At 37.7% G+C, this 25,700-nt stretch overlaps 1 protein-coding gene across 8 annotated transcripts; it reads left to right on the forward strand.

Moving 5' to 3' along the window:
- Positions 1-421: 421 nt before the first annotated feature.
- Positions 422-25,189, forward strand: LOC114299506 (AT-rich interactive domain-containing protein 6). 8 transcript variants are annotated; one of them, XM_028244274.2, is made up of 14 exons: positions 422-588; positions 976-1,056; positions 1,186-2,408; positions 2,504-2,543; positions 3,883-3,935; positions 5,208-5,253; positions 6,843-6,935; positions 9,537-9,659; positions 9,757-9,808; positions 9,901-9,976; positions 10,500-10,566; positions 10,665-10,715; positions 13,517-13,609; positions 24,678-25,189. In XM_028244274.2, the coding sequence occupies exons 3-14, from the start codon at positions 1,351-1,353 to the stop codon at positions 24,780-24,782; spliced, it is 1,857 nt and encodes a 618-aa protein (XP_028100075.2). In that variant the 5' UTR covers positions 422-588; positions 976-1,056; positions 1,186-1,350; the 3' UTR covers positions 24,783-25,189. The 8 variants fall into 8 exon arrangements, 7 of the variants coding, with proteins under 7 accessions (XP_028100075.2, XP_028100070.2, XP_028100072.2 ...); XM_028244269.2 differs by having other exon boundaries at positions 436-588; positions 13,517-13,698; XM_028244271.2 differs by having other exon boundaries at positions 450-588; positions 1,194-2,408; positions 13,517-13,698.
- Positions 25,190-25,700: the final 511 nt, after the last annotated feature.

Here is a 25,700-nt window from a genome sequence, read left to right on the forward strand (position 1 = left end):
ACAAACAAAAACAAAAACAAAAGTTTCTAAAGCAAGAGTTTCAAACTCAACATTCAAATTGAAATGGAAATCAAAAATAAAAGTTTCGAAAATTAAAGATTTTGCAAAAATTAGGGTTTAAGATACTTAAATCTTACTTGTTTTCACTATTTTTGATTGTTCGGATCTTAGAATATTTGATGATCTAGTTTGTGTCTTTTAAAATTTGAGACGAGATTGATGAAGTAAGACGAAATGTGACACGAAATTGATAAAAGTGAGAATGAAATCTGCGAGGATGAGAAATGACGGGATGAACTGTGGGACTTATTGGTAAAAAGTTTTTGAATTAGAATTTAATGTATCATTATTTTCCAAAATGGGACTTAGCTGTGAATCACCTAAAATAAATATATAGCCCTAAGATCAACTTTTTATGTGTGAATTTTATTTATCTATTAATTTATAATTTTCTGTGACACCTCATCAACAAACCAAACCCTTGCCGAAAAATCGACAATCGGAGGAGGGCATCATAAAGAGGAAAAAAGTGGCGGTTTAATATCGTTCGTCTGTGTTTCGCTCTAATTCCCTCCGTCTCTGCCCCAGGTTGGAGTTCATCTCTGCTCAGGCCACACGGGATTGGGTTGGGTTGGGTAGGGTTGGGTTGTCTTGTCTCTCTTCTCTTCTCTACTCCAAGTTCCTACTACTACCACACCACCACCACCACTACCACTAGCAGCTCTTTACACTTTACTCTTCATAAATATAAGGCCTTCTTCGGCCAAGAATCGTGGCTCACTTTGTTTTCTCGTTTTTTCCCGTTTTCCGCTAATTTTTATTTATTTATGTTTAATTTTTTAAAAGCAAGCACCGTTTGGTTTGATTGTTTACTGTTGAGGATCTATTTGGGTTTTTATGATATATCCATATATGTAATTATATTTTCTGTTTATCTTTTTATTAATAATAACAGAGAATTTCGTATTGAAGCAGAAGCAGTAAATTCTTCAAAGGAGCAGCAGCAGCAGCAGCAGCTCTTTGTTTTGAAACGCACAAGTTTCAGCATCGAGGCAGGTAAGTTATATCATGCATATATTATTCCGTACATATATTTATATAGTTAGTTAGTTAGATTGTTAGACATATGCATATGTATTTTACAAATCTCTTTTTTTTTTGGGTCACCCATAATTTTCCTGCAAGGCGCGCAGCAATCACTTATACAAGCCAGGCCAGTAATACTATTTGGTTTATTTTAATTTTTCACATTTATTACAAAGAAGCCCAGGGTTTCTCAGAAGAAAACTATTTGTCTCTATTGTTTTGTATGAGGGACAATTAGTTGTTGTTTAGGGTTTGGGAGCAATTATGGTTGATTCTAAGACGGACGATAACAAAGACACTGTGAAAGATAGACACGATGGTCGTGTTACCAATGATATCACGATGATTGACACAGAGGTCGAAAAGGAGGAATTATCTTACCTGGAGGAGGAAGAGGATACCCACCTTGGAAACAAGGATTCTTCTCCTCAATTTCAAGCCACACAAGTTGAAAACAAGGAATCCCTTCTCTGTGACCTTAAGCAAGACCCTGTTGTTGCAACTGCACAAGAGTTGCATTCAGAAAAAGGTCCTCACTACCCTAATGTTAAATTGCCCAAAGAAGGTAGCTCGATTAAGGAGCAAGGTTTGATTGACCTTTCCAGTGTTGTTATCTCAGCTGGGACTGTTGCTGATCCTGAAAGTAATGCCAATACAACTAAGCTACTACAAGGCAACTCTGGAAAAGCTGATGGCACACATCTGGATCCCCTGATTCAGTCAGACTCTATCTTACCCAGTAAGATGGGGGGGCAGGAATTGAACAATGGGTTGACTGGGATGGAGTTTGATCCGGACACTGCAACGAAGGAAGGGGAACTGAGGAATGGGGAAACAGGGTCAGAGTTGCTACCAGAAAATGAAATAAAGGACAAGGAATCCAACAATGAGATGACCAAGATGGAGTTTCTACTGGGAAATGAAATAAAGGATGGGGAATTGAATGTTGGGGTGACTAAAATGGAGTTGCCTCCAGATACTGAAACAAAGGAGGAGGAATTGCACAACGGGGTGACTGGAATGGAGTTACCACCGGACAATGAAATTAAAGAAGAATTAAACAATGCAGTGACAGGGATGGAGGTGTTATCCAACAATGAAATAAAGGAAGAATCACCAAAGAAGGAGTTGGATGTAGGAGATGCAGTTGATGCCAAGATCTCAAACAAGTCGTTCTTGGAAACAAATGCTAATGGGGGTGATGAGTCTGGAACAGAGGAAGAGCAAGCAGCATTCATGAAGGAGCTGGAAACTTTCCACAAAGAGAGGTGCTTGGAATTCAAACCTCCAAGATTTTATGGAGAGCCATTAAATTGCCTCAAGTGAGTTATGAGTGACCCTGATCGTCAAATTTGCTTGCTTTAATTTTTTGGGCGCTTCCTGATTTGCACTAATGTTTCTTCTTTATGTGAGTTAGGTTATGGAGAGCAGTCATCAGACTTGGTGGCTATGAACAGGTTTCCCAGATTTTTTAGTTTGACGAACTTATTTCCATTTTATCATGTGCATTATCTTTTACTATGGTCTGGTCTATCCCTTGTAGTTTATCTAGTAGTTACATACATTAACCCTGATGCTGAATGGAATCTTAGAATATTATAACTACTGGCTCCATTTCATAAATTTATTGGGAAAACTTCCAAGTACTTGGATTTGTGCACTTATTTTTTATGGGGGAATAAACTATTATTTTATTGCCACATGATGCCTATAGTATCAAGTTTGATGAAGTCAATAATATTAACAACTTTCATTTTATCATTTGCATTATCTTTTACCATGCGTGGAATGAGAGTAGTTTTTGTTTTATTACATCAATTGATTGGTCCATGGATATGAGCAGTATAATTTTGTCATCTAAGCTTCTCCACTATCAAAAATTTATTTCTAAATGATATGGAGCATTATTTGTTGTCATCTGGCCTACTTTGGTATCGCACACTTGTTGAGATATTTCTCTCAATATCAAATCTGTGACAATCTAAATTGAACTGATAGTAAAAACAATAGTAACCAATGTTTTATTGGTCAATACTTCAATTAAGGGTATTGTGGTGCATAGGAAATCTGCTAATATGCAGTAGCGAGATGGTGCATTTAACACTAAAATTTGCTTCATCAATTTCTGTAAGTCAATAGATAAGTGTGCTTATGTGACCTAATTTGATGGTAAAATCTTTTTAGGTTGACATTTTTATAGGACCTGCAGATGTACATGTGATAGAATATTTTTAATACAAAAAAATTGTATGATAGAACAAATCCACATAGACATGGCATAAGTATGATTGTCCAACTAACTTTCTTTTTGTTCTATGTGTGCAGGGTCAAATATTTTGGATTCTATTGTTAATTCAATAGTAACTTTGCTTATTTATTTATTTATTATTATTTTTTAATACACTCTTCCCCACTGCATGCACACACAACATATAAAAAAGGACAAAAGTCAGCGATCCTAATTTCTTGGTAAAATTTTCATTTTATTGTATCTATTCGATATGGATAATTATTGTAGTTATACAGTTCACTTGCACGCGTCAATTCTACACGCTCTGCTGTCATTTTTTTGTTCAATTACAAACTCTAGGGAGGCCAAAGGGAATTTGGTACTTGGTGGGTGCTTGGTCATCTTTTAGAAACTTATGTTATATGCTCTTTACTTCTGGTATTCACTTGAGTTCATGTAAGCATGGATGTAATACTTGATTATAACAAGTATAATTTTGGCACCGTCAATTACAGAAATGGCGATATTCAAGTTGTATGTGCTTGTTTTTTATTGGCATTTTGTAGGTGACTTCATGCAAGTTGTGGCGGCAAGTTGGAGAATCATTCAAGCCCCCAAAGTAAGGAGTAACATAAGTTTGATGTTTATGGTTCTAGTTTAAAGTAGTTTCGATGACTAGAGAACCAGGGACGTATGAGTTTGTAAGATGTGTACAATAGTATGACCTATGTGGTACTCCATGAAGTACGGATACTTCAAAAAGGGAGATGTATTCGTATTGGATACCGATACTCCTTGGATACTCATGAATACGTATTGGATACATATTAAAAGTATCAGATACTTTTTAATTATTTTTTCATTAATTTCGGAGTATCGGATATTTAATTTTTAAGTATCGGATACTCCAAGTCACGTATTAATTCTTTTACGAAATTAGAACTGTAGCATTTATTGCATAGCATTATAATTATAATATAATAAAATATAATATAATTGTAAGGATAAATACAAGAATATTTTTCTGATACTTTGTGTAGTTTTTTGATAAGAAGAACATAGTGCGTTAAAGGAATAGAATTTGTCAAAATTAATGTATCCTTATTGTTTCATGCATGTCCTCTATAACTACATAGAAAGTAAGGATTAACGAAAGAATATAACAATAGTAAAATTAAATATCAATAAATAAAAAGGACACTTGAACACAACATTTTTACTAGTGCCAAAGGGAAAAGCTATATTATTCTACTGTTGTAATATAAACATATTAGACTTGATACTGAAATAAAATATAATTAATACCTAATTCTTAAAGGTTAGTACTTTGCATCATAAAATTATATTGTGGTTTTTCAAAATCTTGAGCTTATATGTATCTCACTACTAATAATTTTAAAATTTTCTTTTTTAATTTTTTTTTTTTTTTACAAACGTATCTTAGTTGTACCCGTATCCTATTTTTTTAAGGTTTTGTCGTATCGCCGTATCCGTATCATATCATACACCTATCTTGTCTCCATATGCATGCTTCCTGGGTGGTAGTTATTATTGTTGCCAAGTTGTCAAGCATACTCTGATAGCTTGTGACAGGGAGCTTGTTTGACCAATATGTGGGAAATCCAAAAGGATGTGGGCTTTTGACCAATTTTTCTGGGGTATGAACATAGCGCAATGCTGTGTATTTCAATTATGAGAGTATATTTGCATATATTTAATGAACCCCTCACCTGGAAATGAAATTTACATCTGGAAAAGTTGGAGAGTACATTTGTTTAGTATAGGTTAACTCTCCTTCTTTCTTGCTTTATGGTGATAATTTTGTTATTTGATTTTTATTATTTTAATTAAAGTTCAAGGCTGAAGTGTTATAATGTTTAAACTTATGCAGGACCTGTACTACTGTTTCGTGGACATTTCGATGTTTTTATGAAAAGGTTATGCTCAAGTTTTGGGTTATTTTCTACCTTTTGCGTTTTACTTTATATTGAGAATTTTCTTTATGAGCATTTTCATTTTCTCTTTGCTTATATTGGTTGAATTTGGTTCTTTTTGAAACTGTTTGGTCATTTCTCATTCAATTATAGATTTAATTCTTCTCAGTTTGTGATGCACCACATTGCATGGGCTTGGAAACAAAGACCAGTGCTCTGTTATGTGCATGTTTGTTGTTTGAATTATCCAATTTGAGGGAGTCACAAACCCTAAGTTTTGGGTATAATGAAAATTACCTTTTTTTTTCTCATTCAAATTCATTCATTTTTAAGTGCGATTTGGGCTCTTAGGCCCCGTTTGTTTTGGGAGATAGAATGAAGGGGATTAATAGTGAGGGGATTATTAGTGAGGGGATTAGTAGTGAGAGGATTGATAGTGAGGGGATTAGCAGTGAAGAATTGTTAAATTATTTTTATATAAAATAATAAAACAAATAAAAAAATATAAAAAATTAAAAATTATATTTTTAAAATTTTTTTCCATATATAAAAAATAAAAAAAATTCTAATCCCCTCACTATTTTTCTAATACCATCTCTACCTCCTCCTTACCAATCCCCTCTCCAAGGGTATTAGTAATACCAAGGGACTAATAGTCCCAAGGCCTTTTCCCAAAACAAACAAGGCTATTACTAATACCTTGGTATTAGCAATCCCAATACCCTCTCTTTCACCCAAAACAAATGGGGCCTTAAGTACTTAACCTCTTTTTATTCCTTTGATTAAGTGATCCTGCACAAATAATATCACAAAACATTGTAATCCAATTGGTATGCAACACAAGTAATGAGTTAATACCAATTTAAAGTTTTTTAGTATGCTATTAGTTTCGATACAAGTTCTCTTCTTGGACCCCAAAAATGTTATGCAAGTTTCATATGAAAAACAAGTCATTTCCAGATTGCATCATAGCATGGTCTGATGTTCGAACGTCCTTCACACGGATCCTTCAGAATTTCTGGCCAACAAAACCCCATTGTTGCTACGAAAAGACTGGTCATGCCCAGAAATCCACAGAGGGTGGGGTTTGGGTCATGACAACCTCAGGAAAGTCACACGCAGGCCAAAGGTTTGGGTCGTGCCCCGATCTTTCCTGGGCATAGTGCTACTCATATTTATATTGTATAAGAGGAAAACTAGTAATATGTACAGAAAACTATGGTTCATCCTGATTTATATACCTCTCAGTTCATTTGATATGGATCACATACAGAATAATATTAATCAAGTCATGTTTTTTTTGTATCTAGAAGAACTCATGAAGTTCTAGTTGATATGTTTTGAGATGAAGTAAGGGATACCCTCAGGTACAAGCTACCATTTGTGCTTCAAACATTTTGAACCATAGATATGCCCATTTGTTTTAATCTATACAATAGATTAGGATTGTGATGGTCCTTTTGAAATTGTTTTTATATCTTACACTTCTTTTGATATACTTGGGCAAATTTGTTGTTTATATTTTGTACAGATTGTGGGCTTCCATTTGCTTGTTTCCTGCATTTTGGTGTTGCTGATATTAGTTTTTGCAGGCATTACTGGAATATGAAAAGCATAAAATGCGTAGCGGTGAGCTACCTTTCACTGATGCTTCTTTTACAGAGCCTACAAGTGCTGGTAATCAGGTAAGTTCATACATGTAATTGTGCTCTATATATCTTAGATTCTTTTGTGTAACAGGCATGAGTACTCATGTTTTGGTTGGCAGTTTGATCTCCATCCATTATATTTAAAAAGAAGCTAAGAAGTTTAGGTTTTGGAATGAAGTTATTAATACCGGTTAACCTGTAGTTATGCTTACTTTGCCTCCTAGCATTAGGTTACTTTGGTATTGGAGATTCCCATTCTTGGTCAATATACCTAAAGAATGTGCCACTGCATGAGTGTATTGGAGTGGTTCAAGCAAAAAATGACATGGATGTTTTTCAAGTTCTTTTTTGTGTTACTTTAAGAATTTTGTTTTGAGAATACAACATTATAAGTTATAACTAGCTCACTAGACATGAGGTGGTTGAAATTGAGGCTGCTCCTATTAATCAAATGTGATGTCACAGGGATGAAGTAATTTACCGAACTTCACTATTTGAGTCCTTGAATATTTAGGTGATGAATTAATTTACAAATTGATATTATGATTGCATGTTTGTAGCAAACCAAGTTCTCTCCATTCTTTATTGTCAAAAGTTGTGAATCACTTATCAAAATGTAGTTCTGGGACTTGTTTGAATACGTTATAACAGCTGGAGTAGCTTTTAGGCTTTAGTGACGTCTATTGAATGGCCTAATTTTAGGTGATGAGTTTTGATTATTTTGTGTTAAATTTGGGAAGTGGAGATCTTCAATTGGGCCTTATTTGGAAAATGGCTCTCAATGTTGCCTGTGAGTGGGATTGGTGTTAGAGAAAGATTGTGCACTCGAAGTATAGATGTGGTTAGGGGGGAGTGGACATATTTGGGGGTCAACTTGCCTTATGGTTAGGGCTACGGAAGGGGATATAGAAGGTTTGGGGTTAGTTTGAGCAACACACTAGCATGATGAATGGGGATGGAAGGAAAGCGAACTTCCGGCTTCATTGTTGAATGGGAAGAGAGGCTGGGGAAGGTTTCCCTTGGGTTTTTTGAGTAGTAGCAAACAAAAAAGCTACAGTAGAGGATTAGTTATGAAGATAGGCAACAAGTCTTTTGGGATGTCTTGCTATGTAGAAGATAGCAAGACTGGAAGATGGACGAGTTGATGGGGATGCTCTAGAGATTGTATGATATACCTATTGGGACAGTAGATGGAGGTAGATGAGTTCGGGTGTTTCATGGTGATGCCTTTTTATGAGGTTTTGATTGGGCAACGTTTTTTTTTTTTGATCTATCTTGTGGAGAGCCATTTGGAGCACAAGGACCCACCTAAGGTAGCCTTTTTGTGTGGTGCGGTGTGTTGTGCTTGGTAAAATCTTAATTTTAAATAACCTGACTTGAAGGAGAAAAATTATTGCAAATCAATGAATCATCTTCTTATTCAATGTCGAATGACAAGAGATCTACGGATGTCAATGCTCTGTTGGTTTTGGGGTGGTGTGGACATTCTTCTGGGGTTATAGAGCTTCTTTTGGGTTGGCAGTAGGCTAGAGTCAAAAGGAGAATAAAGAACCATTGGTTGACAATTTCATTATGTCTTATGGTTGACTGTATGGGGAGAGAGATATTGGAAGTCTTTTCGAGAACAAAGAGTTCCCCTTGTATAGGCTAAAGAGTTTTTTTGGGTATTAGTTGGAGTCAAGGGTTGTTGACCTTTCTCTTGATTAGTTTGTAGATTTTGTAGAGCTTTTTCATACATACGGAGGTGTATAAAGTTTGGTCTTTATTTTTGTCATCATTTTTTTGTATATAGATTTGGCATTCCCTTCATGATCACTTTTAATGATATTTACTCTTAGAAAAAAGCTTTCCTTTTCTAAACTTAAACATTATTCAAACTGAATGACATTAGAATAATTTAATCATTTTTCATTGCTTTGTCACCGTAGATATTCCTTGTTTTGCATATCTAAATCTCAAAATATATGAACACATCAAATATAATAATATCAGATGATCTTTTTGTTTGCTATACTTATGTCTTCATTTTGTTTATGGATGAAGTCATTAGTGCCTTGAATGTACAGATATACAATTGTAATTTTATAGGTTAATTACACCACTATACTCCCTTCATCTAATGAACTCGTACATTTTGAACCCTTCAACTATAAAAATGCATCACTTCCAACCCTCTAGAAGAGGGGCATTTGTACAGTTTTTACAGTTGAGAGGGTCAAAATGTATAGGTTCATAGATGATGGGAGTAAAGTGATATTCTCTAATAGTTGAAGGGGTGTTGGTGTAATTAACCCTAACTTCATCTCATAGTGTGATCATTTGCTTCATTTTTCTTTTACACAATTATATGTAATTTATTTTAGATTTTTTCTTTCGTTCTTTTCCAAATCACCTAAAACCTTAGTTAGATTAGGAAGAACAATGTTACAAAATAATTTTGATTCAATTGTGCACCCGTCTCAAAGTGACTGTAAAAATGTGGTTCTGTTCCTGCTCCAGACTGTTGACAATCTTGATATGTGTGTTTAAATGGTAAAATTTATTTCCTCAACTGCATTATACATTTTTGGGTTTAACTAGTATGTCAATACAATAGTTTAGTATAATTCCTTATTGCCCTTGCGAACTTTTGTGCAGCCGGGTGTACATCAAGCTTCAGGGTCAGGTAGGGCAAGAAGAGATGCTGCAGCTCGTGCTATGCAGGGTTGGCACTCTCAGCGTCTTCTTGGGAATGGTGAGGTTGGGGACCCAATTATAAAGGTTTGTTGAGGAAAACTAAGCCACACACACAAAATTCAGCGGAGCACATATGTATTTTGTTTTCTTCATTCAGTAACTAGGCACTTCACTTTTGTAGGATAAAAACTCAACTTCTACTCCAAAGCGTGAAAAACAGCTTAAAAGCATTGGTACAATATCTCAATTCAGTCTGCAACTTACCATGTCATATGGGCTGTCAAAGCTATTTTAAGGGGAATTTTTTATTTTTTTATCGATTCAGGTTTGCTAAAACGTAAGAAGCCATCACCTGTTGAGCGTGCTGTCAAAGCTGCACGCCTGAAAGCATCAAAGCCACAGTTAAGATAACTTACTTCCTATCTTATGATTGTTTTTGTTGTGGCAAATTAATTTTGTGATAATTTGACACTAAGATGTTTACTGTATCATGTCTTGTATATTTCCCTCTACATTTTGCTATATTGTGCCCCATATAAACCTGTCGCTCAGCCGGGGGGAGGGGGGGGGGGGGGGGAAAGAAACTGTTACCTCTAATACGAGTTTTTTACAAAGTTTCTTGTAATACTATGGACCTTGTTATTGTTTCTTGTATGCTGATGCCTTAGGCCCTTTTTGATGAGGAGGGTTCCATTTCTGTCCCTTTCTTTTCCAACTATTGGAAGATAAACTGAAACAGAAAATGGAAAATGGTAATCGAAAGATAATTTATCCTTTATCTGTCAATTCTGAAGGACTGCTTAATTTATTAATTAATTGTAGTGGAGGACAAATTTATGAATTTATTTTCCAATAAGCTTTCACCGATTGTATTTCTCTCTCTCTCTCTCTCTCTCTCTCTCTCTCTTGTTTTGTTTTTGGCAGATCTGACTCAATGGTTGTTGATATTGGTCCCGCTGCTGATTGGGTAAAGATCAATGTGCAGAGAACTGTATGTCTATTGCATCACTTTCGGAGTACTATAATAATGTTTGATATTGATTATATTCTAGATTGAGTTTGACTAGTTTTGCAATATTGACAACACAGAAAGACTGCTTTGAGATATATGCTTTGGTTCCTGGGCTTTTGCGTGAGGAGGTTAGTGGAAAATCTCTGTAGCCCTCCCTTTTGTATTATCACCTTTTACTGTGACATAATGTTTCTGTATCTTTTAAAATTATGGTAGAAGTGGGATATAAACATTAATTTTGTATCTGAAGTGTGTGCCTGGGTAGTGTCAGTCCATAATGTTCAGCCTGAGTTTAACAACATATGACCTCCAAAGAGTATGTTAATGAACTGGCGAGGGTAGAAAATTTGAGCCATAGATCTGGTGGTTAGAAAAATACACACGTCAATTGGGCTTATACAAACCAATTGAACCACTTGGGTTTGGCCATATTTAACTTCAGACCAGTAATTTGGACCCAAACTTGGCTCAGATTCAGAGCAATTGCGATTACCTGTATCAGTTGATTTTAGACCTTTCAAATATTCAATGATGCTACCACGACTGCATATATGTTTGTATATCTATATGAATAAACTCATTGCACTCTAGACAACTTTTTATATTCATTTCATATTATTCTTTCTTGGAGTAAATATATTGCAATTTTATTTCAAATCTTTTCAATCACGAAATATTAGGTGAACTCATTGTCTGCATTATTCTGCTGAGCTAGATTGTCTTATTATGTTTTATTTAAGTGTTTTATGGGGGTGGAGGTGGTAGCATTAACTTTGATGTAACTTCTCATTGGTTTTAGATTAGAGTGAACAGTGTACAAATCAATATAAACTTTTTTTATATGAGGATTAGCAGGTATAAAAGGTTGTACCCGATGCACAAAGCTCCTGTTTGCAATAAGGTCTGGGAGAGGTAGTAGGTAGGTAGCCTTCCCACCCCTCCTCTTTTTTTTGTTGTTGGTGGAGAGGCTGATTTCGTTGTTGCTGGCCACAATCTCTTCTAGAAAGCAACAACAGAAGGTGATGCATTTTTGGCTACGTGAAGTGGGACGGGAGCCTTGAGACACTTGGGCTCAAACTTTTCAAAATTGATTTTTTTTTTGTCATTTAAAAAGGGCAGTCCCATTGCAGGAGGCTCCCATCACTGCGGGTACAGGGTCAAATAACAAGAAAAGGTTGTGATATGTTATAGGGCTTTTAGGCCTTGTCATATGATTGATAAAACATAAGAGGCCATCAACAGTGAAAACTACTCAAATAATTTGAATGGTTTTAAATCGTGGTATTGGCCATTGTAATGATTGTAGTTGTACGTAATGGGAATCAGAAACCGAACTCGTGCATTTTTTTCAAGCATAAGTAAATGCCAAAAACTCATTTATAAGTATGTTATGACCTTATTTATTACATTTTGAATGTTTATAACGGTTTTAAATCAACATTGTGGCATCTAAAAACATGTTTTGTGAAGTAATATTGAATTTTATTTTGCTTTGAAGGCAAAAAATGTGGATAATTTCATTTGGTAAGAGAATTTCACTATCTGCCTGTAGGTACATGGGTCCATCTCCATTACGTAGCATTAACACAATCATATGAGTGTGCTAAATATCTCCAGGATCTGTAGGATCTCACTATCTTGGTGTAGGTACATGGGTCCATCTCTAAATGAGATCTATTATCCGTCACATGTGATTCGTGATCTCCACTTTGGAATAACCTAAGCTAGGAGCAGGCTCTAGGATTTTTACTCGGGATCATTACAGGATTTGTGGCTTGGAGGCTAGAATTGAGGGATCGTTACGGTTCCCGCTTGGGGACACTTGGCCAGTCCTAGATGAGCGAGTTTTCACTAAGGCACATGATGTATCTGCCCCTGCACCTGTGATGTGTTGCATGCTCGGCATTTGTACCATGGCGTGTGAACTGTGTGCGTGATACTGTCAATTACTCACCTTGTTCTGCCCACCTTGGAGTTAATTACTCACCTAGGATAAATAAAAACGATACCAGAATAGATAATTCATAATGATAAAGCAACTACAAGCCAATTTTTTTGGTATAATAATATAAATAATTAATACAACAATACTAGTGACTAACGCATACTCTAATATAGTAACATACTGACATCTATCATTCTAATATATGGAATGGAAACTAATTAAAAATTCAATAACAAATTAACTGTTTTATAAGTAGGATAAAACATTAAGCTTCAATCTTGAAGTTTCAAGCTCTAAATGAGTAGATCTAAGTATTTTAAACAAGTGGAGAGCAACAACAGAGAGAGACAAGAAGAAAAATGTTGCAAAATGTGATGTAGATCAAGTATGTCTGCTCTATATGTTGGTAGAGGCTGTGCTAGCTGTATCAGTTAAAATAACAACTGAATTGGCTATATGTTAAAATAACGGCTTTATTGGTTGATACGACATCAATACAAAATTGTATCGACCAATATGGTTCATACCGTTTTGATTGCCCTGATATGAGCATGTGTATCCGAATTGGAAGTTTCAAACACCTTTATGTAACAGCCGCTACAATTATGTATCCGCAATATTTTTGGTGATGAAGTGAACCTTAGAGTTTGGTGATCTTCGTAGTTCTTTCTTATTTGTTTATTTTCTTCAGGTATTTGTTGTGATTTGAGTAAACAATTTGACAAACTTGCTTTTAACCATAATTACTAGTAAATTTTACAATTGTGGTAAATCTTAGATCCAAGGAAAAAATGAAAATAGTGTTTTGTGCTCCTTGGAAGCGTATGCTTTTAAGGGTTCGGTTCTGAGATAATACCCCATGCAATTGCAAAAATTTCAATCAAGAGCTGACCAAAATCATGCATCAAACATATTCTATGCCTATAATATACAGCTTGCGATCTTAGCTACTGTCTAAACTACCTTGTTCTTTGGTAAAATTAGGTGCGAGTTCAGTCGGATCCAGCAGGGCGCTTGGTTATATCTGGCCAACCAGAGCAAGTGGACAATCCTTGGGGTGTCACTCCATTCAAGAAGGTTTGTATTATGCATCTTTTGAGAGGTTCATCCTCGTTCAATCCCAGAAAAGTAAGAAAGACCTTATCTCACCTTGCAACACAGGAAAGGTGCATATTTCTACTTATTCATGAAATCCCCTGCCCCCGCCTTTGTCTTCATTGATAAAATGCAAAATTCACTGCCCCATCTGAATGGTTCTTGTAAACATTTGTCTTGAAGGGAGACCCCCAAAATGACTATTATTTACAAAATGCCATCACTAGTACATATATTTATATATTATTTGTGGGATTTTCAGTTAGCATACAAATTTCCATTCGCTTCTAATGCACTTTAATAATAATCTGAGGATAAGTTGTATTCCACTGTGAAATTTGGTTGCTTGGAAAAATAAGATGGCACAATATTGGTGGTTTTGTTTGGGTACTGGATTCTATATGGGCAATATCACCCTCACCCCAGTTCATTTTTGTTTATTTTTTTTAAAATTGAACTTGGTCCTGAATATCTATTGGGTCTACTTAGAAAATATGAGGAAGAAGAACTCCGAAAATATGGAGAAGAAGGAATATATTTCTGTTATATTCAAAACTTCTTATCTTACAAGACCAAATGACACTCCTTATATATGAGATATTACAAACATCATTATAACCCATTATATGCCACTTACATATTATATATTACCACTATCTACCACTATCATATTATATACATGCCACTATCTTCCACCAACGCCACTATCATATTCTATACATGCCACTATCTTCCACCAACACCACTATCATATTATATACATGCCACTATCTTCCACCAACACCACTATCATATTCTATACATTAACACAAATTTCCAGCACTCCCCCTCAAGCTGGTTTGAAGATATCTTCCATAGCCAGCTTGCTAGTCAGCTTATCAAATTGCTTCTTGTGTAGTCCCTTCGTTAGCACATCAGCTAATTGTTCACCTGTTGGGAGGTAGGTTATACAGATTATGCCAGCATTGATTTTTTCCTTGATGAAATGTTTATCCACTTCTATATGTTTTGTGCGATCATGTAGAACTGGATTATGAGCTATAGATATAGCTGCTTTGTTGTCATAATAGACCTTCATAGGTGTCGGGTGAGAAAACTTTAATTCTTCAAGAATTCTTTTAATCCACATTACTTCACAGATTCCATGGTCAACAGCTCTGAACTCTGCTTCTGTACTACTTCTAGCTACCACATTCTGTTTTTTACTCCGCCATGTAACTAGGTTCCCACCTACAAAGGAGCAGTATCCGGATGTTGATTTCCTGTCTGTAACACTTCCTGCCCAGTCTGCATCTGTGTATACTTCAACTTGAAGATGTCCATGTTTCTTGAACAGTAAGCCTCTCCCTGGAGTTCCTTTCAAATACCTTAAGATCTTATAAACGGCCTCAAAGTGCTCTGCCCCTGGTGAGTGCATGAACTGACTTACCATGCTGACTGCAAAGGCAATATCAGGCCGCGTATGAGACAAGTAAATCAATTTCCCTATAAGTCGCTGATATTGTTCCCTCTCTTTGACTTCTTCAGCCTTAGCAGCTTGTAACTTCAAGTTAGGCTCGATCGAAGTCTCCACCATCTTACAACCAAGCATACCTGTTTCTCCAAGGAGATCAAGAACATATTTTCTCTGATTAACGAATATACCTTCCTTGGATCTTGCAAATTCCATTCCGAGGAAATACTTGAGGGCTCCCAGATCCTTAATGTGAAATTCTTTTGCGAGTTTCTCTTTGAGGGCTGCTAACTCTGCTTCATCATTACCAGTTAAAATGATGTCATCAACATAAACAATCAAAATTGCAATTTTACTGTCTTTTGAATGTTTGTAAAATATTGTGTGATCTGCTTGACTCTGCGAGAAGCCACAACTGATAACTGCCTTCCCAAAGCGTTCAAACCACGCTCTTGGTGATTGTTTGAGTCCGTATAATGACTTGTTCAATCTGCATACTCTGTCGCTTCCAAGTCTCTGCTCAAATCCCGGCGGTAGGCTCATGAACACCTCCTCTTCAAGATCACCATTGAGAAATGCATTTTGAATGTCAAGTTGATGTAGAGGCCAATCTGAATTTACTGCAAGAGATAACAGTACTCTGATGGAATTTATTTTAGCAACAGGAGCAAACGTCTCCTGATAGTCGATCCCATAAGTTTGAGTGAAGCCTTTAGCCACCAGTCGCGCCTTGTATCTCTCAACGCTTTCATCTGCGTTACATTTTATCGTAAACACCCATTTACACCCAACTGTTTTCTTGTCTTTGGGTAGATCAACTATCTCCCAAGTACCACTTCTCCTTAAAGCATTCATCTTCTCCATGACTGCTAATTTCCAATTCGGATCATCCAATGCTTCCTGTATATTCCTTGGAACAAACAAGTGTGAAATCCTAGATGTGAAAGCTCTATGGTTTTTAGATAGTCTTTGATAGGAGAGGTAATTTGCAATAGGATGTTTAATGCAATTTCGGACACCTTTCCTAATTGCTATAGGAACATCAAGGTCGGAAATAGAAGGAATAGGATTACCTAAAATTTCGATGCCAGAACTCGGGTGGACATTCGGGTTATTAGGATGGACATTCGGGTCATTATTCCTCAGATGAAATCGCTTCCTAGTATAAACCTGAAGCTCAGGATTTAGATCATTTTGTAGTACTTCTCCCCCTAAACAAGAATCTTCTTGACTAGGCACCATAGAACTTGGTTCTCCTAAGTGATCATTATCAGACAGATGTGGTTTTTGTGTAGGATAAATGACATTGGGGAGCGGGATAGAAATATTCCAAAAACGGTCTTCTACTCCACGTGTCTCCCCCTGAAGAGAAGTGTTGGGGAAATAGGATTTTGTTTCCACAAATGACACATCCATGCTCACATGAAATTTCTTGGTTTGAGGATCGAAACACTTATACCCCTTTTTGTTTGAGGAATAACCCAAAAAAACACATTTTATAGCACGGGGGTCAAGTTTTGAACGAAATCGATTGGGAACATGAACATAGGTAGTACATCCAAAAACTTTGGCGGGTAAATCAGAAAACAACCTCGTGTCAGGAAAAAAAGTTTTGAGACAATCAAAAGATGTTTTGTATGTTAACACCTTTGTAAGCATCCTGTTTATCAAATAAGAGGCTGTTAAAATTGCTTCACCCCATAAATATTTAGGAACATGCATGTAAAATATTATAGCACGTGCTACTTCAAGTAGATGTTTATTTTTTCGTTCTGCAATGCCATTTTGTTGAGGGGTATCCCGACATGTAGATTGATGAAAAATTTCATTTTTTTCCAAAAACTCACCCAACTGCTCATTGAAATATTCTGTTCCATTATCAGAATGTAAAATACCAATTTTGGTTTGAAATTGGTTTTCAATCATATTGTAAAAATTGTGAATAAATTTTTCACGTCAGATTTTTTATTCATCAAATAAATCCAACATAAGCGGGTATGGTCATCAATAAATGTAACAAACCATCTTTTACCAGAAAGAGTAGTGATTTTAGAAGGGCCCCAAACATCACTATGAATCAAATAAAAAGGTTTGGAAGCCTGGTAAGGTTTTGGCAAATAAGTAGAGCGATGAAATTTTGCAAAAATGTAACTTTCACAATGAAAAGAAGAACAATCAATCCCTTTAAATAATTCTGAAAATAAATATTTCAGATAAAGAAAACTAGGATGTCCTAGCCTATAGTGCCATAGCATTATTTTTTCTCGAACAGAGATTGAACTAGTACTATTAAAGCTCTGAGCTTTTTTATTACTAACAGGTACTTCATCAAAGTAGTAAAGACCTTCAAACATCCTAGCACGCCCAATCATCATCCCCGAGTTCTGGTCCTGAAATTCACAATGGGATTCAAAAAATGTAACACGACAATTAGAATCCTTAGATAGTTTACTGACAGACAAAAGGTTACAGGCTAAGTTGGGGACGTGAAGAACAGCATTGAGATTAATTTTCTCAGTTAGTTTAATAAATCCTTTTCCTGCAATAGGTGAAAAACTACCATCGGCTATTCTGATTTTGTCATGACCAGAACAAGGGAAATAGGTACTAAATAAATGGGAAAAACTAGTCATGTGATCGGAGGCACCGGAGTCTATGATCCACGGAGAGAAGTTTAGGCAAGAGAAGGCTTTAGGATTTCTACCTGTTTGTGCCAACAAAACACTAGGAGTACCGGATGAGGAGTTGGATTTTATCAGCTTTAAGAGTTGATCAATCTGCTCTTTGTTGAAGGGACCTGAATCGGCTTCATTAGCGGTAGGAAAGCCACGATTCTTCTCTCCTTGTCTGCTGCTTTTCCAGTTGACAGGTTTGCCATGGATCTTCCAACAAGTTTCGCGTGTATGGCGAGGCTTGTTGCAAAAATCACACCAGACCCGTGGCTTATCATCAAACCTGCGCTGGTAATTTGCAGCCTTGTTGGCCGCAGCATCGCTAATTAAAGCAGAAATTTCAATTGATTCACCAGTACCTTTTTTCTTAAGCATGACGCTCCTTCGGCTCTCTTCCCTTCTGACTTCGGCAAATACTGAAGCTTGAATAATCAGCTTAGGGTATGGTGAGATATCACCCCTTATTTATAGATGAAGATTAGGGTTTACAAACAAGACAATTACAAGATGATCCCTAAGGGCATAACAATGATTACAGACCCTAGTGCCTTTCGGCTAATAAAATACTAAGTGACTTTCGGTGATTATAATATGCCAACACTCCCCCTCAAGCTGGTGCGAAGATATCTCTCATGCCCAGCTTGCCTAATATGTCATGAAACGGTTTATTCCCAAGTCCCTTGGTGAGAATGTCAGCAAGTTGGTCACCAGACTGAACAAAAGGAGTACAAATGGTACCACTAGTGAGTTTCTCCTTAATGAAGTGGCGATCAATCTCAACATGTTTCGTCCTGTCATGTTGAACTGGATTGTGAGCAATGTTGATGGCGGCCTTATTATCACAATATAACCGCATGGAGTCCGTCTGAGCAATACCGAGATCACTCAACAATAATTTGATCCATAAAAGTTCACACACACCTTGTGCCATAGCTCTAAACTCAGCTTCTGCACTTGACCTGGCAACCACATTTTGTTTCTTACTCCTCCAAGTAACTAGGTTGCCGCCGACAAATGTGCAATACCCTGAAGTTGATCTCCTATCAGTTACTGACCCAACCCAGTCAGCATTTGTATAGGCTTCTACACGAAGATGATCATACTTTGAAAAATACAGACCCTTACCAGGAGCAGACTTTAAATACTTCAAGATTCTCATGACAGCCTCAAAGTGAATCTGACGAGGAGCATGCATAAACTGACTAACTATACTGACAGCAACAGCAATATTAGGACGGGAGTGAGATAGGTAAATGAGCTTACCCACTAATCGTTGATAGCTCCCCTTATCCACAACTTCTCCTCCTTCATTATCTCCCAATTTTTGATTGGGTTCCAGTGGGGTGGCACATGCCTTGCAACCAAGCATCCCAGTTTCCTTCAACAGGTCAAGCACATATTTTCTCTGTGAGATAAATATCCCATCCTTAGAGCGAGCAACTTCAATTCCCAGAAAATACTTCAAGCTTCCCAAGTCTTTGATTTCAAACTCTTTGGCTAAGTATTTTTTCAACAGAGGTATTTCTCCACTATCATTGCCTGTAAGAACTATGTCATCTACATAAACAATAAGTGCTGTAGTCTTACCGCATGAGGAATGTTTCACAAACAATGTGTGATCTGCCTGACTTTGTTTGAAACCATATTTAAACATAGCCTGAGTGAATCTTTCAAACCAAGCCCTTGGAGACTGTTTGAGACCATATAATGACTTCCGAAGTTTGCATACTTTCCCTTTTGTTTGATGATCCTCAAAACCCGGAGGAATGTCCATATATACTTCTTCTTCGAGGTCACCATGGAGAAAAGCATTCTTGACATCAAACTGATAAAGCGGCCAATCTAGATTAGCTGCTAGAGAGAGAAGTACTCTGACTGAATTCATTTTAGCCACGGGTGCGAAGGTCTCCTGATAATCAATGCCATATGTCTGAGTAAACCCTTTTGCCACAAGTCTTGCCTTGTAACGCTCAATAGACCCATCTGCTTTGTGTTTCACAGTATATACCCATTTACAGCCCACAGGTCGTTTGCCCGTAGGTGACTCAGTCAATTCCCAAGTGCCATTCTTCCTAAGTGCTTTCATTTCCTCAATCATGGCTAGTTTCCACTCAGAGATAGCAAGAGCATCCTGAAAATGGTTAGGAATGCTAACAGAGGAAATATTGGACACAAACGCTCTATATGAGGATGACAAATGAGAGTATGATACAAACTGTGAGATAGGATGTTGAGTACAAGATCTCACACCCTTCCTTTTGGCAATAGGAACATCAAGATCAATGGACTCACGAGATTCAAAGTTACCTAGACTCTCATCAGAAGCAGGAGATGGCAGTGGAGTAGCAGAAACGGTCCCTTGTATCCAGTTAACTTGTTTTCTGTCGATGTCCCGGACATAAACATGCCCATCCTTATTCTTGGTGACAGTGGGTTCTATAGTTCCAGTAGAAGAGGGGGGTGCAAGAACAACTGGTTCTACCATAGGAGGCACAGGACTCACTTCTACCATAGGAGACACAGGACTCACTTCACACCAAGGCTCCCCCGGAAATGAGGACGGTGACACAGGAGAGGACAAGAAATAGGACTGGGACTCAAAGAAAGTGACATCCATGGACACAAACCACTTACGAGAAGAAGGGTGGTAACATTTATACCCCTTTTGAGTAGGAGAATAACCAAGGAAAACACACTTGAGGGAGCGAGGGTCCAACTTACCACGAGAGGGAGAGTGATTATGGACAAAACAGACACAACCAAATATTTTGGGAGGAATAGAAAACAAGGACTGAGAACCGAGGAGGACGTGAAGCGGAGCCTTTTTGTCCAAGACCTGGGTAGGGAGACGATTAATAAGATGGGCAGCGGTGAGAACAGCGTCGCCCCAATAGGGTTGAGGCACGTTCATAAAAAAACACATGCACCGAGCCATGTCAAGAAGATGCCGATTCTTGCGTTCGGCCACCCCATTTTGTTGAGGGGTATTGGTGCAAGAGGTCTGATGGATAATGCCATGAGTAGAGAAATATTGTTCTAACCCAGAATCTATGTATTCCCCGCCATTATCAGAACGAAATATTTTGATAGTGGCCCCAAACTGAGTACAAATCATCTTATGAAAAGTGCGAAACACAGAGAAAACTTCACTCTTATCTTTCATGAGATACACCCAAGTAGCACGAGAAAAATCATCAATAAATGTAACAAACCAGCGATGACCTTTCACAGACAGAACACGAGAGGGCCCCCAAACATCAGAATGTATTAATGAAAAAGGAACTAAGCTTTTATTCAAACTGGGAGCAAAAGAAGCTCTATGTTGTTTTCCAAGTTGACAAGACTCACAAAGAAAGTCAGACACATGATGATTTGCGAAACTAGAAGGAAATAAATGCTTAAGTAAATGAAATGAGGGATGCCCAAGACGCCGATGCCACAACCATACATCAGCGGGAGTAGTAGAAGACGTGGTGGAAGAATAAACAAGTTTGTCCGGTTGATCTAGGAAGTAGAGACCATTTTCTGCACTACCACTGCCAATCGTCCTCCCCGTGACAAGGTCCTGAAAAAGACAATGATCAGGAAAAAACGTCACACAACAATTCAAATCCTGGGTAAGACGACTTAAGGATAACAGATTAACAGAAAACTTGGGAACATGGAGAACAGAAGATAGATGCATGGTAGGAGTGACTTGGACTAAACCTTTTCCAGAAATGGAAGAAACAGTTCCATCGGCAATCCTAACTTTGTCCTGACCTGAAGAGGGCTTATAGGCAGAGAAAAGATCAGAGGAGCCAGACATATGATCTGAGGCACCAGAATCAATAATCCAAGGCAAAGATGTATGACACAGGAAAGCACAAGGAACAGATGCTAAGTTACCTGAGCGGGCAAAGGACGAGGAAGCGGTACTGAGAGCAGTAGAAGATCGGCGGTCCAACAATTGGCGCAAAGCATCCTCCAGCTCAGTATCAGAAGCTTGGGTAACAGAAGTAGAATTAGAATCAAGGGTATCAACGGTACTAGACTGATGAGCCCGGGAATAGGAACCACGTCCTCGAGAGTGGCCTGACCGACCTCCTCGAGAACCTGACCGATCACCCCGACCCCCAGATGGAGTCCCATGAAGCTTCCAACATGTCTCACGAGTATGCCGCGGCTTCTTGCAATAATCACAGAATACAGACTCCTTAGCAGCAGACGGAGGAGGCAGGCTGAGGCCATCTCGAGGAGTAGACAGTAATGCGGAACGGTCAGTAGAGACAGGGGACATCATAGCTGACCGACGACTCTCCTCATTTTGTACATAGGCAAATGCCTCCTGGAGTGAAGGAAGGGTGTCCATACTCAGAACTCGACCCCTAACTGGATCATACTCCATATTTAGGCCGGCCAAAAATTTAAAGACCCGTTCCCGAGCAATGAACTTCTTGTACCCGACAGAATCAGTAGGGCAAACGGGCTTATAGTCTTCCAGGTGGTCAAGGCGTTTCCAGCCGTTGGTGAGGAAAGTGAAGTACTGAAGAACAGTCTGCTCCCCCTGAAGTGTGCTCTCAATAGAGCGACGCAACTCAAATGCCTGTGAAAAATTTCCTTTGCGGGAATAGGTAACAGCCACAGCCTCCCAAATGTCCTGGGCAGTCTCCATAGACAAGTAGCCCTCACCAAGTTCTGGAACCATCGAATGGATAAGCCAACTCATAATCAAAGAGTTGGTAATCTCCCATTGGTCATAACCTGAGTCAGTGGTACTAGGTGCCTGTATCCTGCCATCAACATACCCCATCTTTCCTCTGCTTTTCAAAAACAAAGTCAAACTTTGAGACCATGCTAGGTAGTTCTGACCATTAAATAGAGAGGTGGTGATTTTCAGACTAGGGTTGGGATTCTCAGTCATGGTAGTAGGTAGAATGAGACTCTCACTCTTTGGTGTTTGAGACGAAGAGGACACACTAGTGGAATCTGTCATGGATACAATACTACCAAACCCACAACAAACTAGTAGAAATCACAAACCCGGAAGGTGGTAGTGAGATAACAGGCACAATGACCACTATAAAGACATAACAAAAATTAAGAAATGATTTTTTTTTTTTTTTTGAATATATATATATATATTTTTTATTTCATTTTATTTATTTATTTATATATATTTTTTATTTTTTTTTTATTTTTTTTTATTTTTATTTTTTAAATTGATTTATTTATACATGTCTTTTATATATAACTATATATATATCCGGCTCTATTTATATATATATATATCAGGATATATAGGTATATATATATATTTATATACCACAGTGAGATCAGAGGCTGAGGAAATCAGAGGACGACGAAGGAGACGAGCGACGAAGTGACTGGAGGAGGTCGCCGAGCTGCGGTGCTGTCGGCCGAGTGACGAGGAAGACGAGCTGAGGGGATGAGGAGATCGACTGAGCTGACGAAGAAGACGAGCTGCGGTGCTGTCGGCCGAGCTGCGGTGCTGTCGACAGAGGAGGTCGACGAGGAAGACGGCTGAGGAAGACGAGCTGAGGGGATGAGGAGATCGACTGAGGAAGACGGCTGAGGAGATCGACTGAGGAAGATTGACTGAGGAAGACGGCTGAGGAAGATCCACCCAGGTAAGCTTCGAACCCTAGAGTGTTGTTGGTGAAAAGGTCTACCAACGAGGGTGAGCCGAAACCTTATAGATTAAGCTCTGATACCATGAAGCTTGAATAATCAGCTTAGGGTATGATGAGATATCACCCCTTATTTATAGATGAAGATTAGGGTTTACAAACAAGACAATTACAAGATGATCCCTAAGGGCATAACAATGATTACAGACCCTAGTGCCTTTCGGCTAATAAAATACTAAGTGACTTTCGGTGATTATAATATGCCAACAAATACTTCGCCAATGGATGGGAGAGGAGGTCTGCCAATAATTCTTCCCCGCACTTCATCGAACTCAATGTTGAGGCCGGCAAGAAACTTGTAAATACGGCTGTCTTCCACAGTTTTCTTGTGGTGGTTGCAGTCGTCAACCGATTTCCATTCGTATGTGTTGAAGATTTCAAGATCCTGCCACAACCTTTTCAACGAATTGAAATATTTGGTGACGGAATCATCTCCTTGACGAATCTCTCCCAACTTCAAAGTTAATTCGAAAACTTGAGATTGATTTCCTAGGTCAGAATACATCTGACTAACATTATCCCACAACTCTTGTGCAGTAGTATAGCACATGTAATTAGAGCTTATATCCTCCTCCATGGAATTGACCAACCATGTCATAACCATGGAGTTTTCAGCGTCCCAACTGTCGAACAGCGGATCATTAACAGCACGAGCCTTCTTGTCACCAGTGATGTAACCGATCTTTCCTTGTCCACGGATATACATCCGGACAGATTGTGACCAGCGGAGAAAATTATCACCATTTAGGCGGATGGTGGTGATTTGGACAGAGTGAGAGTTGGACGTTTTCACTGGAATGGCAGCGGCAGGGATTGAAGTGGTTTCGGACGTGACTTCCGACATGGCTATGACGGTTTTAGGGCTGCTGTGTTTTTTGTTGCTCTGATACTAACTTAGAAAATATGAGGAAGAAGAACTCCGAAAATATGGGGAAGAAGGAATATATTTCTGTTATATTCAAAACTTCTTATCTTACAAGACCAAATGACACTCCTTATATAGGAGATATTACAAACATCATTATAACCCATTATATGCCACTTACATATTATATATTACCACTATCTACCACTATCATATTATATACATGCCACTATCTTCCACCAACACCACTACCATATTCTATACATTAACACAAATTTCCAGCAGGTCTTAATTCAATTGCTTTGGTATGTATGCTTGAGGCTGCTGATTCAACCTTTTATACCATAATGGAATTGGGTTGTGTTTGTAGGTTGTCAGCCTACCTTCTAGGATTGATCCTCATCAGACATCCGCTGTGGTCACCCTACATGGCCAGTTGTTTGTGAGAGTACCATTCGAGCAGTCAGATCTATAGATATTGGAATATCATGTGCATAGATTGTTCTTACCATCTTTGCAAAGAGAATCAGAGACTTTTTGGAAGAAATATAGGCATGAAATTCAGCTGTTGGATGCAAGTTTTGCTTGGGCAACTCATGCTTACAGCTGAAGCATAACAATGTAGCTAACTTATCCAGTTGGGTTTGTTTCATATGCTTTCTTGTTTTCAGACCACCTGTGTAGTTATTAATGATAAATTATCATGGTTGGGTAGTCATGTTGTTTTTGCAGTTAGGAGCGGGGGCTGCAAAAGTCACCATTTTACTGTATTGAGCTATATATGTTTTTTTTTTGGATACAAGGTGTTAGCAATTCATACTTTTGGTTCTGGTGTTCAGGCCATTGTTATTGCTTTATATATTGTGTTGTTTGGTTCTCCTACCTTTAGATCAAATTGCTCCGTGGAATTGTGGTGGATGTTAATTAACGTCAAATGCCTGTGAATTCATACCTTTCATGCTTACAAAAGTACTTCGTTTTATTTTGTTTTCTTGTGTTTATATTTGAAATACTGAGCCTAGCATCTTTTGTTAAAATTTTTGGTGACTGGTATGTTCTCATGGCTTGTCTTGTTGCAGTGAAATCTGGAGGATGGTTTTGTGCTATGAAATGATATGATCACATTTTTCCTAATAGTTTTAAACTTGCAGTATTTTTATAAATATTTATTTAAAATACAATTTTAGCTAAAAGACTCCATTGGGGGAAAAAAAAAATTTGAATCAGAAAAAGAAAAATTTGGAGTTTCTTTTGTTTTATTGACTTTTGAGTAGTTTTTTAGTTGGAAAATTGGAATATATACTTTTCTCAGCATTGAAATATTTTCTTCGTTTCTCCTGTTCTGTGTACTTGGGAGTTGATTTAGTCTGATTGTTAAACTGCCCAACAAGAG

The sequence above is a fragment of the Camellia sinensis genome, chromosome 2, assembly GCF_055761805.1.
Source record: "Camellia sinensis isolate YWXY chromosome 2, ASM5576180v1, whole genome shotgun sequence".
Taxonomy (NCBI): Eukaryota; Viridiplantae; Streptophyta; class Magnoliopsida; order Ericales; family Theaceae; genus Camellia; species Camellia sinensis.